General features: G+C 39.6%; 1 protein-coding gene across 8 annotated transcripts in view; it reads right to left on the reverse strand.

The window, feature by feature from the left end:
* The window catches only part of Cryzl1 (crystallin zeta like 1), a 42,774-nt gene that overhangs the window by 429 nt on the left and 17,219 nt on the right, over positions 1–25,126 (reverse strand). For 2 of the 8 annotated variants that reach the window (XM_013142017.3, XM_023560801.2), the window contains 10 exons: positions 23,058–23,130; positions 21,824–21,868; positions 18,489–18,557; positions 10,003–10,136; positions 8,306–8,417; positions 5,814–5,912; positions 4,129–4,250; positions 3,081–3,186; positions 1,625–1,670; positions 135–637 (listed from right to left, as the gene is read on the reverse strand). In XM_013142017.3, coding sequence (XP_012997471.1) covers positions 538–637; positions 1,625–1,670; positions 3,081–3,186; positions 4,129–4,250; positions 5,814–5,912; positions 8,306–8,417; positions 10,003–10,136; positions 18,489–18,557; positions 21,824–21,868; positions 23,058–23,130 — 906 coding nt within the window. In that variant the 3' untranslated portion in view covers positions 135–537. Of the gene's footprint in view, positions 1–134; positions 638–1,624; positions 1,675–3,080; positions 3,187–4,128; positions 4,251–5,813; positions 5,913–8,305; positions 8,418–10,002; positions 10,137–18,488; positions 18,558–21,823; positions 21,869–23,057; positions 23,131–25,126 lie in introns of those variants that run through there. The other 6 variants (XR_010039260.1, XM_013142020.3, XM_013142042.3 and 3 more) reach the window with 6 other exon arrangements.

Genomic DNA, 25,126 nt, shown 5'->3' on the forward strand with positions numbered 1-25,126 from the left:
AGTTACAAGCTTGTTTGATCCTGAGAAACTTCAAGTGAATGAGTATTTGAAAACAAAAATTAAGGCCTTATGGCCTAGCTCCTTTGAAAATCCTGAAAATCCATTCAAATGCTTCAAATGACTGCAGAGTCTCGTTAAAGAAGATATTAACAATGGATTCATAAAAGATTAGTAACATTACTTTGACAGAACCTTTACAGCAAAGGCCTATAACAGGTTTATCAATGGAATAGTGTAAGTTTTACTGAAAGCAGTAGTTTTCTTCATGGAAAGAATCTTGTAACCGTGGCAAAATGTATAGAAATAACTAAAAAGTCTTTCTGAATATTCCCTTCAGATGTTAAATACAGAATTATCTCGATCACTTGCATAAGCAAAAATTTCCCAAATACATCAAATAACTGAACATCTTAACAAGGAAACATGCTTAAAAATGAGACCACTTGATTTTTTTCCTACTTGATTTTTTCTCAATTTTCAAGGAAAATTTGCACTTACAATACTGGTCTTCCAACTGAGGTCTAAGAAATAAGAAAATTAAAATAGAACAACTTGCTTTTTTCTTCCTTGATTTTTCTGAACAACTTCCATGGAAACTTTTGCTTCACACAGTGGGATGGGTTCATCCAACTGAGGTCTGAGGAAGGAAAATTATTAGAAATGTCAGCTGTAGTTACAGATGAACAGAATAGACAAGATGGCAGTTGACAGCTCCTATAGCAGTTGTATAACTAAATGACTCAAACGAACTTGTCCGTTAGTATTTATATAGTTGAAAGTGGTTAAATTTTCAAACGGGTGTGGGAGCTCATGTCTGTAATCCCAGCACTCAGGAGCCTGAGGCAGGAGGATCCTTGTGAGTTTGAGGCCAGCTTAGGCTACAAAGTGAGCTCAAGGCCAGCCTGAACTGCATAGAGACCCTGTCTCAAAAACACACAAAAAAAGGGGGGCCTGGAGATTTAGCTCAGCGGCATAAGCACCTGCCTTTCAAGCAGGCAGTCATAAGTTTGATTCCCGGTACCGATAAAAAAAAAAAAAAAAAAGTGGTTTCAGTTTCAAGGCAAAAAATACTCACAAAATTCTCTCCCTAATGGATAAGTGGTAAACACATCTAATTTAAACAAAGAAACAAACATATTTTTCCTTCTCTTGAAGCCATGGATTCTTTTGTTTCAGGAGGGATGATGGTGAAGAGCAAAGGCTGAGGTGAAGAATGGCACAGAAGAAAAACTTCACGGGCTATTTTTGTCTTGGGATTTCCCAGCACACACCACCAGTTATGCTCTCAGAAATTAAAGAGTGTCTAACCCAGTGATGGTAAACCTTTGGGGGCCTTCAATGAAACAAACAGCCTGCTGTGGCAAAAGAGGCCCAAAGTTTGCCACCACTGAACCTAAATAAAATGTGGAGGCCACAGGTATACTATAAAAGCAGCAACAGGCCTGGGGATTTATTTAGCTCAGTGGCATAAGTGCCTGCCTTGCAAGTGTGTGGTCGTGAGTTCGATCCCTGGTACCGATAAAAAAGAAAAAGAAAAAAAAAAGCAGCAACAAAAATGAAATACCCACCATATCCCCCAGAGAACAGGAAAGTAGACAGAAACAATTTGATTACTTTAGCATACCTAAAAACACCAGCCGATAACTTCTCCATCACCTCTTTTAAGATGCGTGGCTGGAAGGATTGTTAAGGCAATACGAAAGGAGAAACAATTTAAATAAAACCAGTAAGCAGAAGATGCTAGCTAGGCAGGTCACCTTTTCACTCTCTCAGAGTTCTGCACTATCAGAAATGCTAAGTGTTACAGAAATTCAGTGAGCCGTCAGTCTATCTCCAAGGCAGAGAAAGGATGTGAAATGGCTGGTGGGATAATGGAACAAGTGGTGAGACCAGCAGGCCCAGTGCCCAACTGATGATCACTGTTACCCCAAAGGATGGAATAATGCACATTAACTTCTGCACTATGGCTAGTATTTAGTCCTGACATTAGGTATGTATACATTTATAGATTAATCTGATTGCTGGCATGCTCAAAATTTGTAGAACAGTTAATTGTGCCACTACAATTGAAATAATATAAAAATTAAGTATTTTGATAGGGGCTGGAGATTTAGCTCAGCGGCATAAGCCCCTGCGTTGCAAGCAGGCAGTCATGAGTTCGATCCCTGGTACTGATAAAAAGGAAAAAGACAAAAAAAAAAAAATCAGTTATAGAGAGCTGGAAGTGGTGGCGTACATCTATAATCCCAGCCTTGGGGAGGCTGAGGCAGGAGGACTGACACTAATCTGAGATCAGCCTGGGCTACCTAGTGAGTTTCAAGGGCAGCCTAAACTGCATAGCAAGAATTTGTCTCAAACAACAAAACAAAACACTAGAAAAAAACAAAATCAGACATGGCTGGATATGGGTGCATGTCCATAAGCCCAGCTACTAGGTAGCTGAGGCAGGAGGACTGCAAACTTGAGACCAGGCTGGGCAATTTAGCAGGGCTTTATCTTAAAATACAAAATAAAAAGGAATAGAGATGTAGGTCTCTACAGATCAGGTTGACACTCAAAAATCAACCATTAAATAAATAAATAAATTAAAAAGTACAGATGCATCCTCATTTTATGAAGATTTCCCAGCACTGATATTTGTAGAAACCAACTCTCCTACAGATGAGCACACTAAAATGTTCTATGCACTGGTACCATTGTGTGGTAACTGTGCAGCCTTTCAAGTAGAATGTGTACGGTCACGTGAAAAACAAAATTGTCCACTTTGTTTATGGCCTACTCAGGAAGGAAGGAGAATGCCTGTGTGTGACTTGTTCTTCCACTTGACAGCTGTGTCCCTGGGGCTGTGCTACTCTATCTATGACTTAGTTTCTTCCCTTCAAAACAGAGATAATAATACTACTTACAAGCTCACAGGCTTGTTCTCATGTTTAAATGAAAACCTGCATGGCATCTGGAGCACCTTGGCGTATGCAAGGAAAGTGAGCAGCTAATTATCATTTCTTACCATAGTGAACGAATTTGTGAGCAGAGCACAAGATACACTTTAAGTTAGAAACTCAACCAGAAAAAAAGGATATAAAGGTATTTTCCCTGTTGTGCATTTGACAAATTCCAAACTTCATCATTTAGGAAAGCCACAGTTGCTCCCTTGAGGAAAAGGCAATGGCTATCTGGAGGATCCAACTTCAACAGAATAAATAAAGACCAATCAATTACCGTGAGTTAAACAGCAGGAGGATGCTTGGTATCTTGAACCACAAAACTTCTACACAAGTTAATGTCTAAGTTACAAAAAACATCAGCACACTTACACTGTTTTCTATTTCATGGTGCAAAATCATAAAACAGCAGGGTGCAAGGATAAGGCAGACGCAAAGCTGACACAGCACGGGGGAACCAGTGCTGAGGATCTGTGTGGCTTCTGCTGTTTCACTCAGCAGCTGCCTTCATGACTATATTGTAAAGTCAGTAAAGACCCGCATATAAGAAACATAGGACTTGCATAACTATGATGTAACTATTTAAGTATAACTGTTGCAAAATGTAACTTTGGGAGTTATCTGTGCATATACGTAATAATTACAACTTCCATACTAGCAAACTGTAATAATCTTACACAGAAATATTTTGTCAACATTTGTTACTAGGACAAAAATACTTGAAATAGAATTTAAAAATTCAAAAGTCAGGCCTGAGGAGTCAGCCACAGTGCCTGCCTGGCAAGCAAGAGATCGTGAGTTCGAGTCCCAGGATCAAAAAAAAAAAAAAAAAAAAAAAGACACAGATGTCAGACTTACAGTAAAAATCCATAAGCCATTATTATTATTTTTTTTTTTTTTTTGGTATTCTCAGAGGACTCTGCAGGATATAAGCCATTATTTTTAACTCAACACATATAATTGTAATTCATTCTGACTGGATGAACTCCCTTACTAGGTAATGTTTCAACATTTTGACCAACATAAACACCACACCAAACAAAGCTACCTTTCTTTAAATGTAAGGTTAAATTCAGAATTTAATACTAACTGAGCCAGACCTTGCCTCAAATAAGAATTAGGCCTTATTTTGTGTGAATTACATTCCTTTGGTGCAATAGTAATGCTTTTCTGCTTCTGGTAATACCTGAAGGTTTTCTTCTGCTGTTATCCAGTGGCCTCCAACACCAAGAAGGGTGATGACATCATGCTTATGTGGCAGTAGCTGTAATTTTACAGGTGGTTCATCATCATTACTATATAATCTCACTTATAAGAGTTAAAAAAGAGAGAAGAAATATATTTTAAAATACTTCAACTAAGTTTATTCAAGTTCTTCACTTTTTAATACAGGAATGCAAAGCATGTTTCTCAAAAAAGGCAACATGCAGCATAATCAAGTATCTTAAACTGTACTTTTTGCAATATAACTGGTCATAAAATTTTCCTATATTTAAAAATAAATGAAATAAATTAAATATAGTTTACTTGTATTTGGAAAGGAAACAGTGTAATGTTATAATGTTAATTATAACAACATAGCCTAATATAATGGAATGAGTTGCTTTGGAATTAGAACATTATAGACTCAAGGTAGTTAAACTTTGACGTAAGTACTGAAAATAATACATTTTTAAAAATGTCAATGAAGTATATATTCATTCGATTGCTGGGTTAATTTTAAATCTTTTTTTTTTTGGCACTGTAGATTGATCCCTTCACAATGGGCCACATCCCAAGTCATTCATTCATTCATTCATTCATGTATTTATAGATAGTCTCATTATGTAGTTTAGACTGGCCTCTAACCTTCAGTGATCCTCCTGCCCCAGCCTCCTGAGTGCTGGGATTATAGGTGTGCACAACCATGCCCAGCTCTCCAAGTCTTTTTTAAAAGAACTTTGACAAGGTCTTGCTAAATCATGAAGTTGCTTAGGCTAGGCTTGACCTTCCAGTGCGTCTGCTTCGGCCTCCCAGAGTGCTAGGCTTACCAGTCTGTCCTAAAAAGTTTTGTGTTTTTTCTTCTAAAAGAAACATCCATGATGGCCAAGGCTGTGTTTACAAGGTATAAACAGAAGCACTTTGCAGGCTGTTTGCACTAATCCTTTAGAAGTGATGGTATCACCTAAGTATGTACAGATTAGCTGCTATGAAATAGATACTAAAAAAGTTCAAGAAAGAGAAAATGGAGCAAACCTCCATGTGTACTGTAAGCAGAGAGCACAGAAGTCAACCATGCAATAAACAGGCAGCCACATGTGGCACGTGAGAGTCACTAAGCACCTGGAAGCAGCTGTGCGAAGTGCACTCTTAGGTTTTTTATAGAAATACATCATTTGTTAGTTAAACTTGAAGACCTATGCTTTACATATTTATTGTTTTTGACACAGGGTCTCGCTATGTAGTTTGGGCTGGCCTCAAACTCATAGCAATCCTCTTGTCTCAGCCTTGGAGGTGTGTGACATCACCCAAGGCCCTAAGGCCTATGCTTTCAAAGACAAACACAGCCTCTTCTCCAGTTAGACAAGGGTTACAATGGGAATAAACTGATGAGGGTCCAATTTAAACAGACACGTGTTTAGTTAAAAACAAAGCCTCAGGTTGCAGATGTAGCTCGCAGTAATTTGCCTAGCATACATGAAGTCCTGAGTTCAATACCCAGTACTCAAAAACCAAAACCAAAGCCCAAAAAGCAAAACTTCATACAAAAACAAAGCCTCACATCAAAAGTTCAATAAGTACATTCAGTTATTCCCTATAGTTGGGTTTTTCTCTGAAATTCATCAAACTAAAACAGTTACACAGACTACCTTCAGATTTCACAGTACCCACCTCCAGCATCTAGCACAATATCTACTCCCAGGCCACCTGTTTCTTCCAAACAGCTCTCAGCAATGTGGACTTTCCCAGCAGAGATGTCAATCACTCGAGCTGGAAAAGGCAGGAAGTCAGGCAATCATACTGTCCTCTACGAGACCAAACACAAATACATCAGGGGAAAAGGTGAACACAACCATGTGGATACCTGTTCTCTGAAATGAGTTAAGCAGTTCAAACAATTACTGAGTTGGAATGGGAAAAGTCAATTCCAATTATATTCTTTCTCATCAGCTCAATCTAAAAGAAGGTACTGGTATATTCAAAAAGTGAAAACGTGGGCATTTTGGGACAAGGAGGCCCAAGGCTAGTTTGCTGACACAGCAGGTTACCTGTGCACTTGTAGGAAACGTTGCCAGACCCAAGCCTGTGAGGGCAAGGGGGTAGGTACACCCCACGCGTGGTATGACATGAAAGGGGGTCTGACAGTTTCTTACATGTATTTAGATTTGAGACTGTTTAGTGCTAAAAATACGAAAATACATTTATGCAGTATGGTATCTACTAGATGTTTTATCTTTTGTCAGTTGTAGAAATCTACCATCTCTCCCCTTGCTCCCCAAAATGGAGAAAAATTCTAAAGGTAAGGAAAAAGATTATTTTTAGCAAATTCTTACTGGTTATGATTTTTTGGGGGTGTTTTGAGACAGGATCTCACTATGTAGGCCATGTAGCCCTGAACTTCGATTACACGTAGTCCAAGATATCCTTGAACTCATGGCAATCCTCCTGCCTTAGACTCCCGAGTGCTGGGATTATGACTGTGCATCAGCGTGCCTGGCTTAACTGGTTGTTAAGCCAGTTAAAATTTTTATTAATATGTTAACATACTTACTTTTTCTTTTACTAATTAAAGGAAAATTTTTATTAGTAAAAGAAAAAGTAAGTATGTTAATTTATTTTATTTTTTTGTCTTTTTTGAGACAGGGTCTCGCTATGCAGTTCAGGCCGGCCTTGAGCTCACTTTGTAGCCCAGGCTGGCCTTGAACTCGAAACGATCCTTCTGCCTCAGCCTCCCGAGTGCTGGGATTACAGGCGTGAGCCACCACGCCTGGCAGCATGTTAATTTATTAATAAGACGCTATAAATGGGGAGGACTGAAATGCAATTGAAGTAGCAACGATGAGTTTATGTTTTGCGTGTTATTACTTGCTGTTAAATGTATATACTCCATTTGTTGAAAAGAATTCCTCACAGAGCTGCTTAGATTGGAAGTGTAGTACAACATTAATGTGGGGTGTGGGAGGGACAAGGAGAGCAGGAAGACAGAAGGGAAGAGCAGAACCAGAAGAAACTGCCTTCCCCGCTACCCTTGTCTCTTTCTCATTCTGTTTTGTCTATTCTTTTTGCGGTGCTGGAGATCACACCGCTAGGCAAGTGCTCTGCCACTCACTGACAAGCCCAGTCCTCCGCGTCCTATTTCCAAGTCTGTTTTCCTCTGTCTTAGTCCTTGTATTTACTGTCTTCCTTCCATCCCTTAGTTATCTCTGCCAGACACAAAAGGCAACAGTGGGAGTGCGGACTTCAGTGTCAGGCAGGTCAGGGTCCAAGACCAAGACAGTCCTTCCACAGGGGAACAAGTCACATTCTGAGAAGCTGTTCCCAGTCGTCCGGCCCCAGTATGCTGAGGACACGAGAGAAAACTTACATCGCCTTGGCAGTTTTACTTCCTTCCTTCCTGCCTTTGCTTTATGCTCTGGTTGTCCTCTTTGTTCTGCATCTGTTTGTTTCTCCATTCCTTTCTCCACTCCTTTTTTTTGGTACTGGGGCTTGAACTCATGACTTTGCATTTGCCAAGCAGGTACTTGTGCTGCTGAGCTAAACACCTGGTTCCACTCCTTTTTATTTATCTTTTCTTAGTCTCTTATTTCCTTCTTCCTTGCCGTACTCACTGCTGCCTGGATGTCAGCAGCCTTTACCACATACTGCTCATCTGAAACTGACTTGTACTTCTTCTTTTTTTGGTATCGGGGATCGAACCCATGACCTCACACTTGCCAGGCAGGTGCTTAAGCCACTGAGCTAAACCTCTGGCCCCCTGACTCGTACATCTGTGTACAAAGATCATCTGCCTTTCCAGTGTATCCCAGAAAACAGACCATTTTAAAGGGTAAAAGAAGTTGAGAAACATACCAAGTGATGTAGAAATATATTGATTTTATTCACTGAAACCAGAGAAGAAACATGTATTGCTAAATTTTGCTAAACTTCACTTAATGTAAGCCTGGGGAAGCTGGAACAATGAGACAAAGAAAAACACAAAGATGACATAGGTTTTAAAAACTTAAATAATTATCCTTAAGTAAATTTGGATTCAGCCCAGATACTGAGAGCATTTTAAAAAGTGACTCACTTGGCATTGTGTACTTTGCTTTATACCAATGTGGGACTTTGATTTCCTTATAAAATGTCAGGGCCTAAAGTCTTTGTCAAGGGATGTTACCCACCTATCGGAGGCCTGAATCTTTCGAGGTACTGCTTGTCCTCCAGGCTGCATGCTGTTGAGATCACTCTGGCTCCCCGGTGGTGCGCTAACTGAATGGCGATGGTGCCGAACGCCTGTGTGAAAACACACGCAGCACATTAACACACGTCGTGCAGAGGCCACACCTATCTTACTTTAAAGACTGTTTAACACAGTGTTGTTCTTGCTGGGTGTGGTGGAGTATGCCTGCAACCCCAGCTCTTGGGAGGCTGGCCTGAATTACATAGCGAAACCCCAGCTCAAATAAAAAAAAAAAAAGGGTTTGGCCAAGGACATAGCTCAATGGCATGGTGCCTGCCTGGCAAACACGAGGTCAAGAGTTTGATCCCTGGTATCAAAAAAAAAAAAAAAAAAGTTCCCCCTTTTTTTACTGTTCCTATGATGCATTTTAAAATGCTATGTAACAGGGAAAGAAAAAAAAAATCACATATAAATTTAGTGGTGGAAATATCTGACTGATTCCTTCAGAAGCAGTGGTGGTAAAGTTATCTGTGTCAAGGCAAGGATACTGGGCCAAGTTAGGCATCATAGCCAGAAAGAGAAAAGCGGGCCTGTCCTGCTGCTGGCCTGGCTGATTACCCAGCTCCTGCAGGGGAGTTCGGGCAGTAAAGTGCTTTAAAGTTCCATCTCTTGGGACCCAGGGGGTAATAAGCTCAAGGAAACAATATTATCCTGATGCTGGACACCAGGCAGAAGGCATCAACAGCCAGGTAGAAAATAAAACCATAAATCCAAGCCAAAATTTAAAAATTTTAAAAAATAATACTTTAAGGTATTAGTATCTTTAACAGGACCTTGCACTTGCCAGGCAAGTGCTATCCCCAGCCCTTAACTTTTGTTTTGAAGCTACATCCCCATTTCTTTTTATTTTGAGATAGGCTCTCGCTAAGTTGCCAGGCTAACCTTGAACTTGAGTTCCTCTTGCCTCAACTTCTTGAGCAGCTGAGATCACAACCACGCATGGTTTCAACTATTTTTTTTTTGATGATATATGAAACATGTTTAAATTAGTGCATTTTGAACTTGTGTGTGATCCACCTATAAAATGCCAACACTTTATCCACGTAATTGTCAGGGATTAGATACCAAACTGGCAAGGAATTTTGAAGTATGAATTCAAGGACTCACAAGCTATTCAGGCTGATGTAACAGGAATGAATAAAAGTGGCCTGAATGAGAGTGCAGCCTATTGATAGAGTGCTTGCTTGGCATACACAGGCCTTGGGTTTGGTCCCCAGCTCTTGGGGGAGGGGATCTAGTTTGCTTTTTAATGTCTTAGAAGATTCAAAGCAATTAGAAAATAGCCAGGTGCACTGGCACAGGCCTGTGATCTCAGCGGCTCGGGAGGCTGAGGCAGGAAAATTTCAAGTTTCAATCCATCCTGGACCCTGTCTTTTAAAAAAGCTATTATGAAAGCTCTTTATGATAACAAAATGAGAGACTGATAAAGGAATCAGTTAATAATGTGTTGGCAAGGAACTGGCAAACAGATGGTTCATTTCTAAATTCTCTACATTTATTGTATGTTAGTCCATTTCTTTTTCTTTTTTGGGTACTGGGGGTCAAACTCATGACCTTGTGCTTGCCAGGCAGGCACTTAGACAGCTGAGCTAATTCCCTAGCTGTTAGTCTGCTTCTTAACAAAGCCAATGCACATACACTTGCTCCATCCATTATCAGCACTGATTTTCCGGAAGAGAGATGAGAAAGGTAGTGTAGAGCGGTATAGGCTCGGACTCCATCCCGAATGGTTCCAGCTGCTTCTGTCCATGTGACCTTTTCTGGTTTATGAACTGTCACAAAGAGGAAGAGGAAATAAATCATTAGCAAGTCCCACTAGAAAAACTGCCTCCTAGATTCATTTCTATGTCTGCTACCACAGGCCCAGTACAATATAAGCCCAAACTCTGTTATTTGTCACCTGCTTTATAGTTTCCTTGTTTAAATCCTTCCCCATGTATGAGTATAATCCATTCTCAAGATAGGAACCAAGGTGAGTATATTTCTCAAAACCTTTACTGTGAAACAGAATATATGCCCAAAACATAGGGAACACAAAGTACGAGAATAAATGTAGCCAGGTGTGGTGACAGTAGCCAAAATCCCAGCAATCAAGAGGCTGAGGCAGGAGGACCCCTTAGTTCAAGGCCATCGTGGGCTATATGGTGGGTTGAAGGCTAACCTGAAGAACGCAGCAAGACCCTGTCTCAATACCCTGCCTCCCCCAGAAAGTTTAAGCCAAGCCTGGGCAATTCAGTGATGCAGGGAGAGACTGTCTCAAAATAAAAAAAATCTTTAAAAAGAAGTTTGCCCTAATACTGCAAAAGCAAATACAAAATCAAAGGAACAAACCCCAATGCTGAACTCTCGCTCCTGAGAGATGGAAGCGGGCCTTGGGAAGCTTGGACACTGGTATCTAAAGCCAAGGAACCCTAAAACCCTGCTCAACTATGCCGTCAGCAGCCCCTTCTCTGCCCACCAGAGGTCGCCCCAGGCTGAGGACTCCATATGCATTCCTAAACCATGTCATTTAATCTTGTGTGGTACCGAACTTTACCAGGATGGAACTGTTTTATGCATTTTTTCTGTCTTGCCTTTTGCATGTTTTTAGGATACATTCTTTTTTGCGTCCTTTCATTTGGGAGGCTCTTGCGGTGCATTCTTTCATTCATTTTTGGTGCTGCTGTGCTTTGAACCTAGGGTCATTGCACTGAGCTATGTCTCCAGTCTCTTTTTATTATTATTGTTTTTTATTTATTTTTTGGTCTTTTTCGTTTTTTATTGGTACCAGGGACCGAACTCACGACTGTCTGCTTGCAAGGCAGGTGCTTATGCTGCTGAGCTAAATCCCTAGCCCCTCTTTTTATTATTTTTGAGACAGAATCTAAATTGTTAAATTGACCAGGCTGGCCTTGAGCGTGTAATCCTTCTGCTTTAGCCTCCCAGGGTGCTGGAATTACAGGTGTGCAACACCACACCTGGTTTTCTTTTTGTTGTTTGACGGATTCCACTATGAAGAATCTTTTTTTTGGGGGGGGGGGAAGGAACCAGGAATTGAACTCAGGACCTCGAGCTTGCCAGGCAGGCACTATGCTGCTGAGCTATATTCCCAGCTCCAGAATGTTAATATAGGATGATTTTCTTGCAAGATTTTCACCAAGGTACTTACTTTAGAGCAGGAATTCCAGGTGTCAGGGTGTATCACCTTTACCTTACACCACACTTTCAGAGTGCTTGTATCAGTTTGCAGTATCCTGTGCTATCAAAGCCTCTGTCGACCCTCAACAGATTTATTCATTTTTTCCTACATAGGGGCATATTAAGGTTTCTTACTGATTGTGATTGTGTTTCTCCTGATTTCTTAAAAAGATTGAGTGTCTTCCCAGGTTTGTTGGCTTTCTGAAATTCCTTTAAGCGGCCAAGTCTTTGTCAAATGTCCTAGTCTTTTTCTTAATTGATACACAAAAACATTTCATACAGTTCAGTATATTGCATATGTACATTTCTGTGCTGTAAATACAAGTTAACAATTTCTTATTTGCAATGCTCCAGATGGGAAGTGTACTATATTTTGGCATATTTATATAATGAGCTATTGTGAGTACAGACCTGTGTCTAAACATGAAATTTCATTAACTTTCCTGTATACTTTATACACATAGCTCAAAGGAAATTTTACACAATATTTTTCTTTTTTTATACAATATTTTTGGCATGCATTTGTCTACAGCCTGTCACATGAGATCATCTATGAAGCTTTCTACTTGTGGCACTATGTTGGTACTCAAAGGTTTAGATTTTGAAGTATATTTGTGTTCAGATTATCATGATCAACTGTATTGAACTTTATGCTTTTTCTTATCAATCACTGGAATGGACTCTGAAAATAAGTGTTGGAATGATACTTTTTAAACATAAGGAATATCCTAACGTTTCTCTGCTTAAAATCCGTTGTGGGTTATAATTCCATTACTTAAAGGCTGAGGGAGGAGGATGGCAAGTCTGAGGCCAGCCTGGGACAATTTAATGAGACACTATCTCAAACTAAAAATCAAAATGGTTACCTATATCATTCAGTACTTCCTGGATGCAGTCCCCAGTACTGTGGAAAAAAATAAATCGATAGGTTTCCAATGCATTTACAACAAAATGCATACTCTTTTAAGAAGTTCTATGCAGGGGCTGGGGATTTAGCTCAGCGGCATAAGCACCTGCCTTGCAAGCAGGCAGTCGTGAGTTCGATCCCTGATACTGGTAAAAAGGAAAAAGACAAAAAGAATAAAAATAAAAATAAAAAAAAGAAGAAGTTCTATGCAATTTGACCATCTTATACCTCAGCATGTTTCACTATTAAGTTTCTGTCTTCATGTTGTAAACTGAATATGATTTTTTTACAGTTCAAGCAATATTTTCTCATTTTATCTCACACCAACTTATTATGCTCTTTGCAGCCCACACTAGCTCTTCCAAATGTGGCAATAGATTCAGATGGAGTCCGCACAGGGCATTAGCATCGTATCAACAGCATTCCAGCGCCATCTAGTGAGAAAGCGGGGGCATTCAGACAAACATGTTGGAACCATTCAGGCAGCCAAGTAGGGTGCAAGAACACAGGAAGCACCAGGTATCACAGTGCTTCATTTCCTGTGCAATTCTTTAAGACAGCTAGGATACAGATCCATTTCTGTGGTGCTTCTTTCTTGGTTTCTGGCTCATAACTCCCATAGCCCTTGTTATTTCCTAAATGACTAGAACAATAAGCATAGTAAGTACTTTTTTTTTTTTTTTGTCTTTTTGAGACATGACATGACAGGGTCTTGCTATGCAGTTCATACTGGCCTTGAGCTCATTTGTAGCCCAGGCTGGTCTCACAAGTGATCATCCTGCCTCAGCTTCCTAAGTGCTAGGATTACAGGTGTGCGCCACCACGCTGAGCTCAATGAGAACATTTTTGTTGTCTGTCTTTTGTCATGGTTTGTCAAGCAGCTTCAGAGCAATAAAGGTCAAAGCCTTTTATAATACTTATACTGCTCTCCAAGGCTGAATGCTTTAGCCTTGGATAGCAAGTCCGTCTCTGTCTGTGCCTCTTTTTTCTTTTTCCCTTATTTACTCTTTTTGTCCCCAGAAAAAAGTCTAGAAATTCTTTTCCCTGAGGCAAGTTAGAGAGACTAAAAGTATATTATGTTTTCTGGTCTGTCTTGGCACTGGCCTGGCCATAAAAAAATTCTTTTAAAAATATGTTTACCTTCTATTAAAATGTTTATTTATTTTTTTATTTAGTTCCAGGGATCAAACTCAAGATCTCACACTTACTAAGTAGGCACTTATGCTTCTGAGCTAAATCGTCAACTAAAAAATTCTGACATACCTTATCTGAAAGTAGATCTTAAGGCCTCCATTCCATAGGGGTCTGGCCCCATCTCTGGGAGTAAAGAATGCTGCAAAAAGAGGCCAAGAAGATTCTGAACACAGAGGGCTTGCTGAGTTTCTCCACCTGGTCTTTTAACATGAGGTAATGTTCTTTCTGTCTAATCACATGGTTACCCATGCTTTCATCCTGCCTATGCAATGAAGTCGCCATTTAAAATCATTTAAAAAGACGGTTCAGAGTCTTGCCAGGTTACCTTGTGAGCTTGCGGGAATGTGAACTCATCTACACACTGGGAGCATGGCTGCCCCAACTCAACAGGGATGGAGCGCCTATGCTCTATGACTGTCCCCAGCTGGCTGCTACTCACACCCTTCCTAAGTATCTTCCACAATAATCAGACACATGGCCACACAGGCAAACAAGGTGGGTGCATGGCTCTAAAGCATGTCTACTCAACACTTCATGTTTCACCTCTGTACAACCTACTTGTTTATTCGGTCTTCGGGAGCATTTCCATCTTAAGAGTTGAGTCTACTACATTTTATCGCACTATCAATCATGCAGTCCTTACCACTAATGGCAGTAAAACTGGGCTGAAGATTTCAAAGATTCTGTCAGGTGTGAGACACAAACCTGTAATCCCAGCATTTGGGAGACTGAAGCAGGAGGACTGCCTTGAAGTCAAGGCGAGTGTGGTCTACATAGTGAGACCTTGTTTAAAAAAAAAATCAAAGATTGTAAAGTTGCATCATTAAAAGTGAGTTAAGATCCTTGTTTTTGTGTTAGGTAGTCAATGGGGTGTTCACTACATTATAAAAACTAAATAAAAGCCATGTGTAGGTTAATTATATCAGTACTAAGAATTGTAATTTCATTTTCTTTTCTTTTTTGTCTTTTTGAGACAGGGTCTTGCTATGCAGTTCAGGCTAGCTTTGAGCTCATGCTGTAGCCCAGGCTGGTAGTGATCTTCCTGTCTCGGCCTCCCTAGTGCTGGGATTATAGGCATGTGCCACCAGGCTGGCTCATTTATTTCTTATTTAGATACAATAAAAAGATGGACCTGAAATGTGTGTCAAATTTTGAATGAAAAATTTTGACAGAATGGCTTAAGAACTGAAAGTAGGAAAGAACTGGAAGAAGTACTTAATCTCTAAACTGTGCCATCAATGTTGCATAAAATGAACAGCAAGCACATTTTGGGAGGTTGTTTAGAACCTTCTTCCTTGGTTTGGTGAAAGAACAGACTCATTTGGGTTGAAGAGGACTGAGTGCTCTGCTCTCTGTCAACAAGTAGTAGGCAAAGAATTAACAGAAACTCAGGGTTGAGTGGGAATAAAATTTTCTCCCATGGAGTTTTTGAGACATACAGAGATGATTCCCTTTTCCTAAAATGTTGGTGCTGCAGAGTGTAGAGGTGACCCAGCTGAGTGCACTCGCAGTCAGGGACAGTCAGACTTCTCAGAGCTCAAAAGAGCCACACTGCAGTGTTCTTTCTTAAAGTACTTCTGAAGAGACATTGTATTGTTTTTTCCACTACTCTGATGGATTATATGGAGTATAGTCCATCCTTTTGATTTACGAATAGGCAGGAAAATAAAAGGTCATTTGTATGGCTTGCCCATATTAGGTTAAACTTTCAGGATACTGATGTTCTAATCTGCTTTTTCTTCTTCTGGTCCGTATTATAATTCTCCGATATTCATCAATGCCTGAAGCAGTGGGTCTTGTCTACTGGTGTTTCCATAAGCTCTCACTTTCTATAGCAATTTAGGTTACTTAGTAAAAACTGAAGCCTGGGAGTCCAAATCCAAGGTTTTAGCTGACCTCATCTTCACAAAGTTCTCAAAAGAACAGGATAATAAGGGCCACACAAGGAATCACGACTGTGCGGTTTTCAAACTGTACAATCTTCTTGAAACAGCTATGGATCAGAGATTCCCACTGTATAGCGTTTGAAAGAGATATTTGTCTTTCCAAAGACTTGTGGATACACAAGTCTGTATCTTGCCTTAGTACATATCTAACTAGGCACAGGTTTAAGATTTCTAGAAAATGATCTTTTAAAAATTAATTTTTTTTTTTATCGGTACCAGGGATCGAACTCACGACCGCCTGCTTGCAAGGCAGGTGCTTATGCCACTGAGCTAAATCCCCAGCCCCTTAAAAATTAATTTTTAATAAGACATAGAATTACTTGAACATTTTAGGTGCAATTATGCCATTAATTTAAATATGACTTACTTAATAATTTAGACATGAAATCTTATGAAATACTTGCTTGTTCAAATTACTATATGGGCTGGGATGTATAAATTTACTGGTTTTGGTAATCCAAAATACAAATTAGCTTCTCTCCTCAAAAGGTAGGATTAGAGATTACATCATTTAAGACAACACTTTAGAAAACTTTTAATGAAATAGTTTAAGAGCACAAATCAATACTTTGACCTGCAGAAATAGTATGAAGAGCAATATAATGCGTCACCATGAGACACACACCCTGGCTGTGTCACCCCAGTCCTTGTGTACTCTCCTGATCACACTTCCCTGCATGTCCTCCACGGTAACCCCCACCTAAGTCTGTATCCTCTTCTTTTTGTCTTTAATACTACATGCTCGAATTCATGTCTTTGACATACGGTCTTGCTAAGATGCCCAGGCTGGGTTTGAACTTGCAGTCCTCCTGCCCCAGCCTCCCAAAGTGCTGAGATTACAGGCATGGACCCCCACACCTAACTGCAACTTAGATTTAAATATTTATTTTTCTGTGGTACTAGTGATTGAATCCAGGGCCTTCTCACTGAACTACACCCGTAGCCTTTCTAAAAATGCCTTTAAGACTAAGGTTGACTTTGAACTCCCGGGTTTAAGCCATTCTGCTGGCTCAGCCTCTTCAGCCGCATTAAGTTGCCCAGGCAAGGCTCGTATTTTCCATCCTCCTGCCTCAGTTTCTGCGTGCTGGGATTACAGGGCCATGTGGCATGCCCAACGGTTGCACTTTGATTTTGCTTTTATTTTTTTGAGTGTCATCATGTAGATCAGGCTGGCCTCAGAAACATTTAGGACGATCCTCCTCCCTCAAGCTCTTGAGTGCTGGGATTACAGGTGTGCACCACCCTGCCTGGCTGTGATTTGGTTTTAAACTCAATTTGCTTGTGAGCCTCATCATTGCCCAGGCAATGCAGATTTCACTCTGTGTAATGTTTTTTAGTTGGTTGTTCTCTGGCAGATGGACATTTGGACTGTTTTCAGTTTCCTTCTCTATTAAAAACCACATCACAATGAACTCCTGTCTTACCTCCAGAATTAGTACATCTGGGATGTACGTACCATCTCCTTTTCTAAATAAGGCTAAGTGACTTCCTAATACATCAGCTATCACTTAGCTTCTTGGTGCATAAAGTTTCATGGCGCCTGTCAGTATAGAATACTTGGTATAGTGTCACTTTAAACATTAATGCTGTTATCAGAATCACCACGTAGTTTTAAAACAAAAACTTTAGAGAATGGTATCACTGTGTTGCCTAGGCTCACTCTGAACTCCCAGGTTTAAGCCGTTCTGCTGTCTCAGCCTCTTCAGCAGCCGGGACTACAGGAACTCATCCCCACACCCAGGCTCTAAGAGGTGTCATTTGCTTTTCTCTAATTACTCAGGTGATGGGGCATCTTTTTACTGTGGCTTCATGGATGTGTGTGTATACTGGATGTATATACTTTTTACAATCTTATTTTTTTGAGACAGGGCCTCGCTATGCAGTTCAGGATAAATGTGAACTCACTATGCAGCTCAGGCTGTCCTCAAATTCATGGTGATTCTCTTGCCTCAGCCTGCCGAGTGCTAGGATTATAGGCATGTGCCTATAATCTGGACATTAAAACTGAAATATTTAAAATGTAAATTACTATGGGAAAAATAAAAAAAGAACATTAGTCAAAAGACACTAGATGTTAACGATGGAAACCGAACTTATTTTCTCAATTCTTTCCTATTTGACTCTACATATACTGCCTAGATTTTATTTTTGCTTCAATTAACCAAGCATGTCAAGCATGGTGGCTCATGCCTATAATTCCACCACTGGGAGGTTGAGACAAAGGCATTGTAAGTTTGAGCCCAGCCTGGGTAAGACCCCGTCTCAAAATTATGAAAAAATTTTTTGTAATTAAAACAGCTGGGGTTACAGCTGAGTGTGAAGACCCTAAGTTCAATCCTTAGTGCTGGAGAAAAAAAATCAAGAGTGGCAGAGCATGTAACTTAGGGGTGGAACGCTTGCCTGGCATGTGTGAGGCCCAGGGTTTCAGCTCCAGGATTGCAGAGGGGTAAAAAAAGGGCAAAAACAACAACAATCAGGAGCAGCTGGAAAGGGTGGCACATGCCTATAATCTCAGCACCAAGGACGCTGAAGCAGGAGAATCACAAGTTCAAGGTCAGCCTCAGCTACATAGCAAGTTTGAAGCCATTAAGGCCAGAGTGGACAATATCCAAAATAAACAAACAATCACAATGGCAACAACAAAAACAAGCAAGTAACTAAAGGGTCCTGGTAATTTCAGATCCTAAACAGAAAACTTTGTGTGCAGAAAGCTTTCTTACTGTAAGCAATATTGGTAAAACTTTAAGGTCTATATTGTTTATTGCCACATTGAATTTTATGAATATATGAAGTTACATGCTAGAGGTAGCCACATGACCAGCCAACATTTGTTTACGATGTTCATAGCCAGCCTAATAGTTATACCAACATCACAGACCAAAGAGTGAACTGCCACATACCCAAGTAATTCTCATGTACTCTGACAACTTCACACAGTCCTGGGTCTTCAGAATCTAGAGGCAAAATTCCTACAAAAATTAAAACAAGAAAGTGAAGGGAACCAAGCCAGTAATGAATTCACTCTTTTTTTTTGGTCTTTTTGGAGACAGGATTTCACTATGCAATTCAGGTTGGACTTGAACTCACTTTGTTCCCTAGGCTTCCTGGAACTTGCAGTGGTCCTCCTGCCTCAGCCTCCCAAGTGCTGGGATTACAGGTGTCCGCTACCATGCCCAAGATGAATTCACTTTTAATAACATATTCATGGACGTTTTGTTCAGTAGAAATTACTACTGTGGGAAAGGAGACTTCAGCAATCTGGAGGTGGACCCCACATTTTCTAATATGAACTCTGTGACACCAGCACCATCTCCTTTTTCCTCCACATTTTTCATTAGTGCATATTGGTTATGCAGATGCATGTGTTTCATCCTGGGTTTCACGTAATGTTCTGTAATATCCCTGCCCCATCATCCTTGGTGTGCTGTTCTCCCTCATTTCACTCTTTTGGGGATTTCAATGTGGATAATGTATTTTGAACGTATTCATCCCCTTACCCTTCCCGTCTGCCTTACTTGTTAATGATAGTCTTCCCCCTTTGCCATCTTTTTAAACTTGTATAAATTAGGGAGTAACATACAGTATTTCTTTCTGGGTCTGGCAAATAATGTTCAACATGATGATCTCTAGATCTATCCATTTCAACTGCAAATGACAAAATTTTGTTCTTTTTAATGGTTGAACAATAGTCCATGGCTGAATAAAACTTCATGGCATATTTATCACATTTACTTTATCCTTCATCTACTGATGGACACCTAGGCTGGTTCCCTGTCTTGCCTTATTGTATACTGTGCTGCAACAAACATGGGTGAATTAGCTTTCTCATTCATGAGACACAGTATTGGGAACCAATGACTTATACAGGCAAAGCTTAATTTAGCTCACAGTTCCAGGAGATTTGGTACATGGTCAGTAAGGCTCCACAGAAGAAACACCGGATCAAGATGTTCTGTTTGGTCCAGGGGGAGAACCAGCAGCATCTCCTGAGATCTGTACCATGTTGGAACTTAGGATGCTGTGAAACCAAACAACCAGCCTGCCTCCCTGCTAAGCAATAGTGAACCTACTGATATACAGCCTAGAGTCAAATATCCCACTTCCCCTATCCACCTTCTCCTTTCCCCACTGCCCCCTGTTAGCAAATGGGAACCAGAAATCTGAGTGGCTCCTGGGAGGTTGACCACAGCAAGTAAGGGGGACTTCCTTCTACCATCTCTTTGAAGGCAAATATTTTTATTACTGTTGTGCTCTTTTCTGATTAATGGTACTGCTCTATTCAATATTCTGTTTTGATAAGTTCTATAGTGTTCTATATTTCATCTCATTTTGATATATGTGATTGAAAGAACAACTATTATAAAGATAACAAAATATACTGTGATACCAATTACCGTTATCCCGGTAACCTGCTGTGAAGTTCTATACCAGTTTCACTGTATGATCTTAGTTGGCTTTACTCTGTCTTGTTTTGTTGTATACTTTCAAAATAAACTTAAAAAAAGAATGAAAGAAAGAAAAAAGAGAGAAAAAAAGAGAAAAGAAATAAATAATGAAAAGTCAAAAAAAAAAGATGTTCTGTTTGGAACAAAGCTACTTAGTTCATGGCAGCTGGGAAGCTGAGGGGAAAGCAAAGGCAAAGAGGAACAGGCGAGGGACCACACCTATAGCAGCACCCAAGGTCTTACTGGTGCACCCAGCACACATCCAGGACTGTGCCTACAAACTCACTAGGCATTTCTTACTCCAATGAGGCTGACATATCAGGATTAACAGTTATGATGGGTATGCAGGTACCACTACGACACCCTCAGTTTAATTCCTTTGGATATGCAGCCGGCTTAAACGGCAGCTCTATTTTCAGTTGTGTGTGTGTGTGGGGGGGGGGGTACCGGGGATTGAACTCACGACCTCATGCTTGACAGGCAGGCGCTTATGCGGCTAAGCTAAATCTGCAGCCCTAATTTTCAGCTTTTTGAGAAACCACCACACTGAGTACTGTTACTAAGTACTGGTTGTACTCAACGGTTGCCAGCAGGCTCCCCCACCCCACCCCTGCCTTCTTCTTAGCCTTTGGTCTTTATTCTTGATGACCGACCAGAGGTCACAGCATCTCAGTACAGTTTGCCTTGCATCTCCCTGGGCTACCCCTGTCTTTCCTTACGTGGAAAGGACAGTAAAGATCATGGCCAGGAGCCAAGTCGGAATCTCAGGGGTGCTGTGCTTTTGGTTGAGGCATCTCTGCCATGCAGCTTCCTTCCCATAGTTTAATCCCACAGGACAGCGCTGCTAGTTTTCCAACAAAACCCCACTTCCCCCTAAGCTAGTCTGATTTTATTTTGATCTCTCAACAAAAAATTTTGAGTAATACAGAATGCCATTGACTTCCTGGACAGAAAAAACAAAGAAACAAACAAACTCCACAATTTATCAATTCTCCAGGAAAATACTTGAGTCAGAGGCAATCGTGGGCAAAGCTGAAGAAAACCTTATGAATCTATCCTCCTTGTTTTTTTTTCCAGTACTGGGGATTGGACACAGGGCCTCGTGCATGAACAAATTGATTCTTTAGTGGCGTCAAGCACATTATTAGGCTAAACATTTTCCATGTTCATATGGGTATTTTCTACAAAGATATAGAAAAAAAAGACATGAGAATTCCAAAGACTACCATGACAGTTATACTCTATGTATGTTTGTGTGACTGCCTAGGATACTAATTCAAAAAAAAAAAAAATACGTATGCATAAAATATGGGCTTTAAAAAACAATAATATATTAAATGTTTCAAGTCAATTTTTAGTTTTATTAGAGCAGTAAGGGAGCTCTGTAGGTTGCAGTCAGAGTGAACACAGAGACTCCACGTGGCTCAGTCTGTCAATGGCCTTCAAGCACTGCATGTCCCCCTTTCCTGGAGACATCGGTCTGGCTTTTGACCCAGCACAGGTCATGAAAGGACTACAGCAGACACACAGCCACTACAGTTATTTTTTTAAAAATCCATAATTACTTTACAGCCAAATAATCTGCAAACTTTTAATGCTCTGCTAATTGGGATCAGACTCTCTTATTTTTTTCATCAGTGAACATTTAAGAGTGACCTAAACTTCATCCTCATTCCAGGGAAGGCCTTTTATATGAAGCAAAGTCATAATGAGCATTAACAATGACAGACAAAAAAGAAGAGATGCCAGATGCCAGATGGCTTGAAATAAGAACGTAGACTACAACTCACCGACTACTTCATCGTCTGGTTGAAAGAATGATACTTTGCTTCCGACTAAAGAGTGGACAGAATTAAGTTACTATTATAAGGTCACTGAATTCAATTTTTACTTTACTAATAAAACAAACAAAAAGATCCACAGCTCTCTGATTATGTTGTTCTCTACTGTACTCCAACCCAGCCCTTGGCTAACTCGGTTGTCTATCATTTTAGCCGCAAAATGAGAGCCATACATAAAATCGACTTGGGAAATAAATGCAGCTTGGCACCAAGAAAGTTTTAGAACTTTACAGAAATGATATGCTTACTTTTTCTCGGTATATATGAACAAAAAACTTCTACCACATGTAAATTCACTTAAATATTGTTTGATGAGTTGTAAGAGGAAAAAATAAAGCGTTAGGTGCATACTTGTGCCCTATATTTTACTGTATTCACACATTTAATATTCTCAAAAGACCCATGAAATATTATTTTTCCTATTTTTAGTATGTTTTTATTAGTACACATTAAGTGTATGAAATGCTGGATTTCATATTCTCCCTCTTTTACAGACAGCCAAGTATCTGGAAGTGGGCCTGTGCCTAGCGGTCAGCAAAATGGCCCAGCACTCATGGAGATGTTTCCTCTCGTGATTGCTCTGACCCCTTTTTGGGTTCTTTCTCTGCCCTTTTCTTTCAGTCATCCCTTAAGTGCCATTCTGAAAGGTTCTGTTGCACATCTTGCTCTCTACTCTCTAGGTAAATGCCTTAATTTATTATTTTGAATGCAATCTATATGATGAAAATTCAAGTAACATTTCCAACACAACTCTCTTTCTCACCCTTTAGATTCAAGTAAAAGTCTGTTGAGAAACAAATTAGAAGATTGGTTTTTTTTCCTACTGTTTAACTTTTAAACACTCAGTTTTAGGTAAACTTTGATGTGGTTACTGATGAGTCTATAAATTCTGACCCAGAGCTAACTTATGCAAGTAATTATGCTGGTCTGTGAACATCATATAAGGACAGTACTGATCATTCTGCTTAAACTATAACCATGTGTGGATTTAAACATGGGCCTGAATATTTACTGAACTGTAATCAGCAATTACAACAGTTAAACCCCATTCTTAATTTTAAAAAGGGACAATTTACATAACTAACGTTTATATTTCAAGTGATATATATGATTTTACTGGTCAACTAGCTACTATTCAATTTTTTTTACCTTACAAAATAAACATTTACTTCTGTAAACTTACCATCTAATACTATTCCAGAAACTTCTCTCCCAACAGGAAAGAAATCCTTTTCCATTTTCATTTCTGCCAGAAGCTAAATCATAACGAAAGGTGTTAGCATATTATTGTCAAGAATAAACCTGGACTTGTCATATGTGAAAAAATGACAGCAAATATCAAACCACAGAAAAAGCAATTATGATTCAAATTTGGAATTAAGACAAAGCAAATAATCTGTTTGATAAACAGGTTTCTGTGTAGGGCAGGAAATCAAGAGTTTACTGGGGAGTTAGTTTATTATTATTCAAATCAGTAACTTCCTTTGTTTAGCACCTTTATCAAGTATGTAACCTCTCTGGGTTGGCTACACACTGTTTCAGTAAACTGTTCAGGTGAGGCAGGGGCGTCTGGAGAGCACATTTTGAATAAGGGAAATGTGGCCAATGAGAAGTAAAGTTCTGCACACCTAGCCCCTACTAAGGCCATGACTTTTCCTCACAAGCCTTGGGTCAGGAAGCAGGTGGGGAGAAGTGGTGGATACTCACAGAAGAACTACTGTAGCTTTCAGAGTAATAGCTAGTGAGGTTTCTTTTTTTTTTTTTTTTTTTTTTGTCTTTTTCCTTTTTATCGGTACTGGGGATCTAACTCACGACTGCCTGCTTGCAAGGCAGGCGCTTATGCCACTGAGCTAAATCCCCAGCCTGAGGTTTCTTTTTTTAAAGCTACAGCTTTAAGAGATTAATATTTTGTTAGATTCCAACCAAATCCATTTTAAGTCTTTTTTTTATTTCTTTTTTTGTTTTTTCTTGTTTTTTTTTTTTTCTTTTTTGTTTTAGGGACCGAATTCACGATCTCAAGCTTGCCAGGCAGGTGCTTATGCCACTGAGTTTAAACCCCTGGTCCAAGTCTTTGTTTTCAACTGAGTCTACTGAGATAAACCTGTATTTAAGTTTTTGCAATGATAATATTAAGACATGCTAGACATACCTATATTTATTTTACTAGCAAATATAAAGTAATTCAACCAATTTTCTTGTATATTTTTTCTATTTTTTAAGAGCTCTTGTATGTATACTTGCTTGCTAAAAATCTCTTCAGTGCTGAACTTTACACTTTTCTCAAGATGTTCACATGATACTCTTACAGAAATATTGCATACTTTAAGTAACAGGCCTCACTATGCAGGCTAGGCTAGCCTTGAACCTATGGTATTTCTGCCTCAGCCTCCTAAATGCTGGGATTACAGCTACAAACTACAACATTCTCCTTTTATATATATTTTTACCATGATTTTAACAACTGTATTTTGTATTCTTCATTTACCATGAGGATTTTGTATATTACTGCAGTTTTCAGAATCATTATGTTTATCAATTATGTACTATTTTATTGAACTGACTTGTACCGTAATTTATCATTTCTTTCTGTTAAGGTGCGTCTTTCCTAGATTTGGATTTTTAATAGATTTCTCATGCTTTTAAAAAGAGTATCTTCTGAACATAGATATCTGTAGACAAGGATCAGTACTAATATTCTTTTTCTTTTGAGACAGGATCTTGCTATGCACTTCTGTCTGGCCTTCAGCTTGCAGCAATCCACCAGCCTCTGCCTCCCAAGAGCTAGGATTACAGGCATGAGCCACCACACTGAACAGTATTTATATATATATTTATTTGGTGTCAGGGATTGAACTTACATTACGACCTCACGTTTGCAAGCAGGCACTTACACCGCTGAGCTAAAACCCCCCGACCCCAGTATTTATATTCTTAGTGAAAAGATTTCAAGGAACGCTCACAAATTCATGTTTCAAGTAATATTCATCTCACACATTTGTTCAGTGGAGGGCTATAACCTTGTTCTGTAATTTTCTGTTAGACTTTATCAGAGAACACTTTCAGAAATTTTATAGAAATTACATTCACATTGCAATCTAGTAAGTTTAAGGTCCAATAAACAATGGTAACAACAGAGTAAATGTTCTACTTACCATGGCACATTTAACCAAGGTGTACCATTTTTAGAATTTTCATATATTTTTATAGTCAATAATGATAGATTACTGTGGAATGGTGCAAGATTGGAGATAT

Source organism: Cavia porcellus, unplaced genomic scaffold, assembly GCF_034190915.1.
Source record: "Cavia porcellus strain 051 isolate PalLab524CR breed Dunkin Hartley unplaced genomic scaffold, mCavPor4.1 scaffold_15, whole genome shotgun sequence".
In the NCBI taxonomy this organism is placed as follows: domain Eukaryota; kingdom Metazoa; phylum Chordata; class Mammalia; order Rodentia; family Caviidae; genus Cavia; species Cavia porcellus.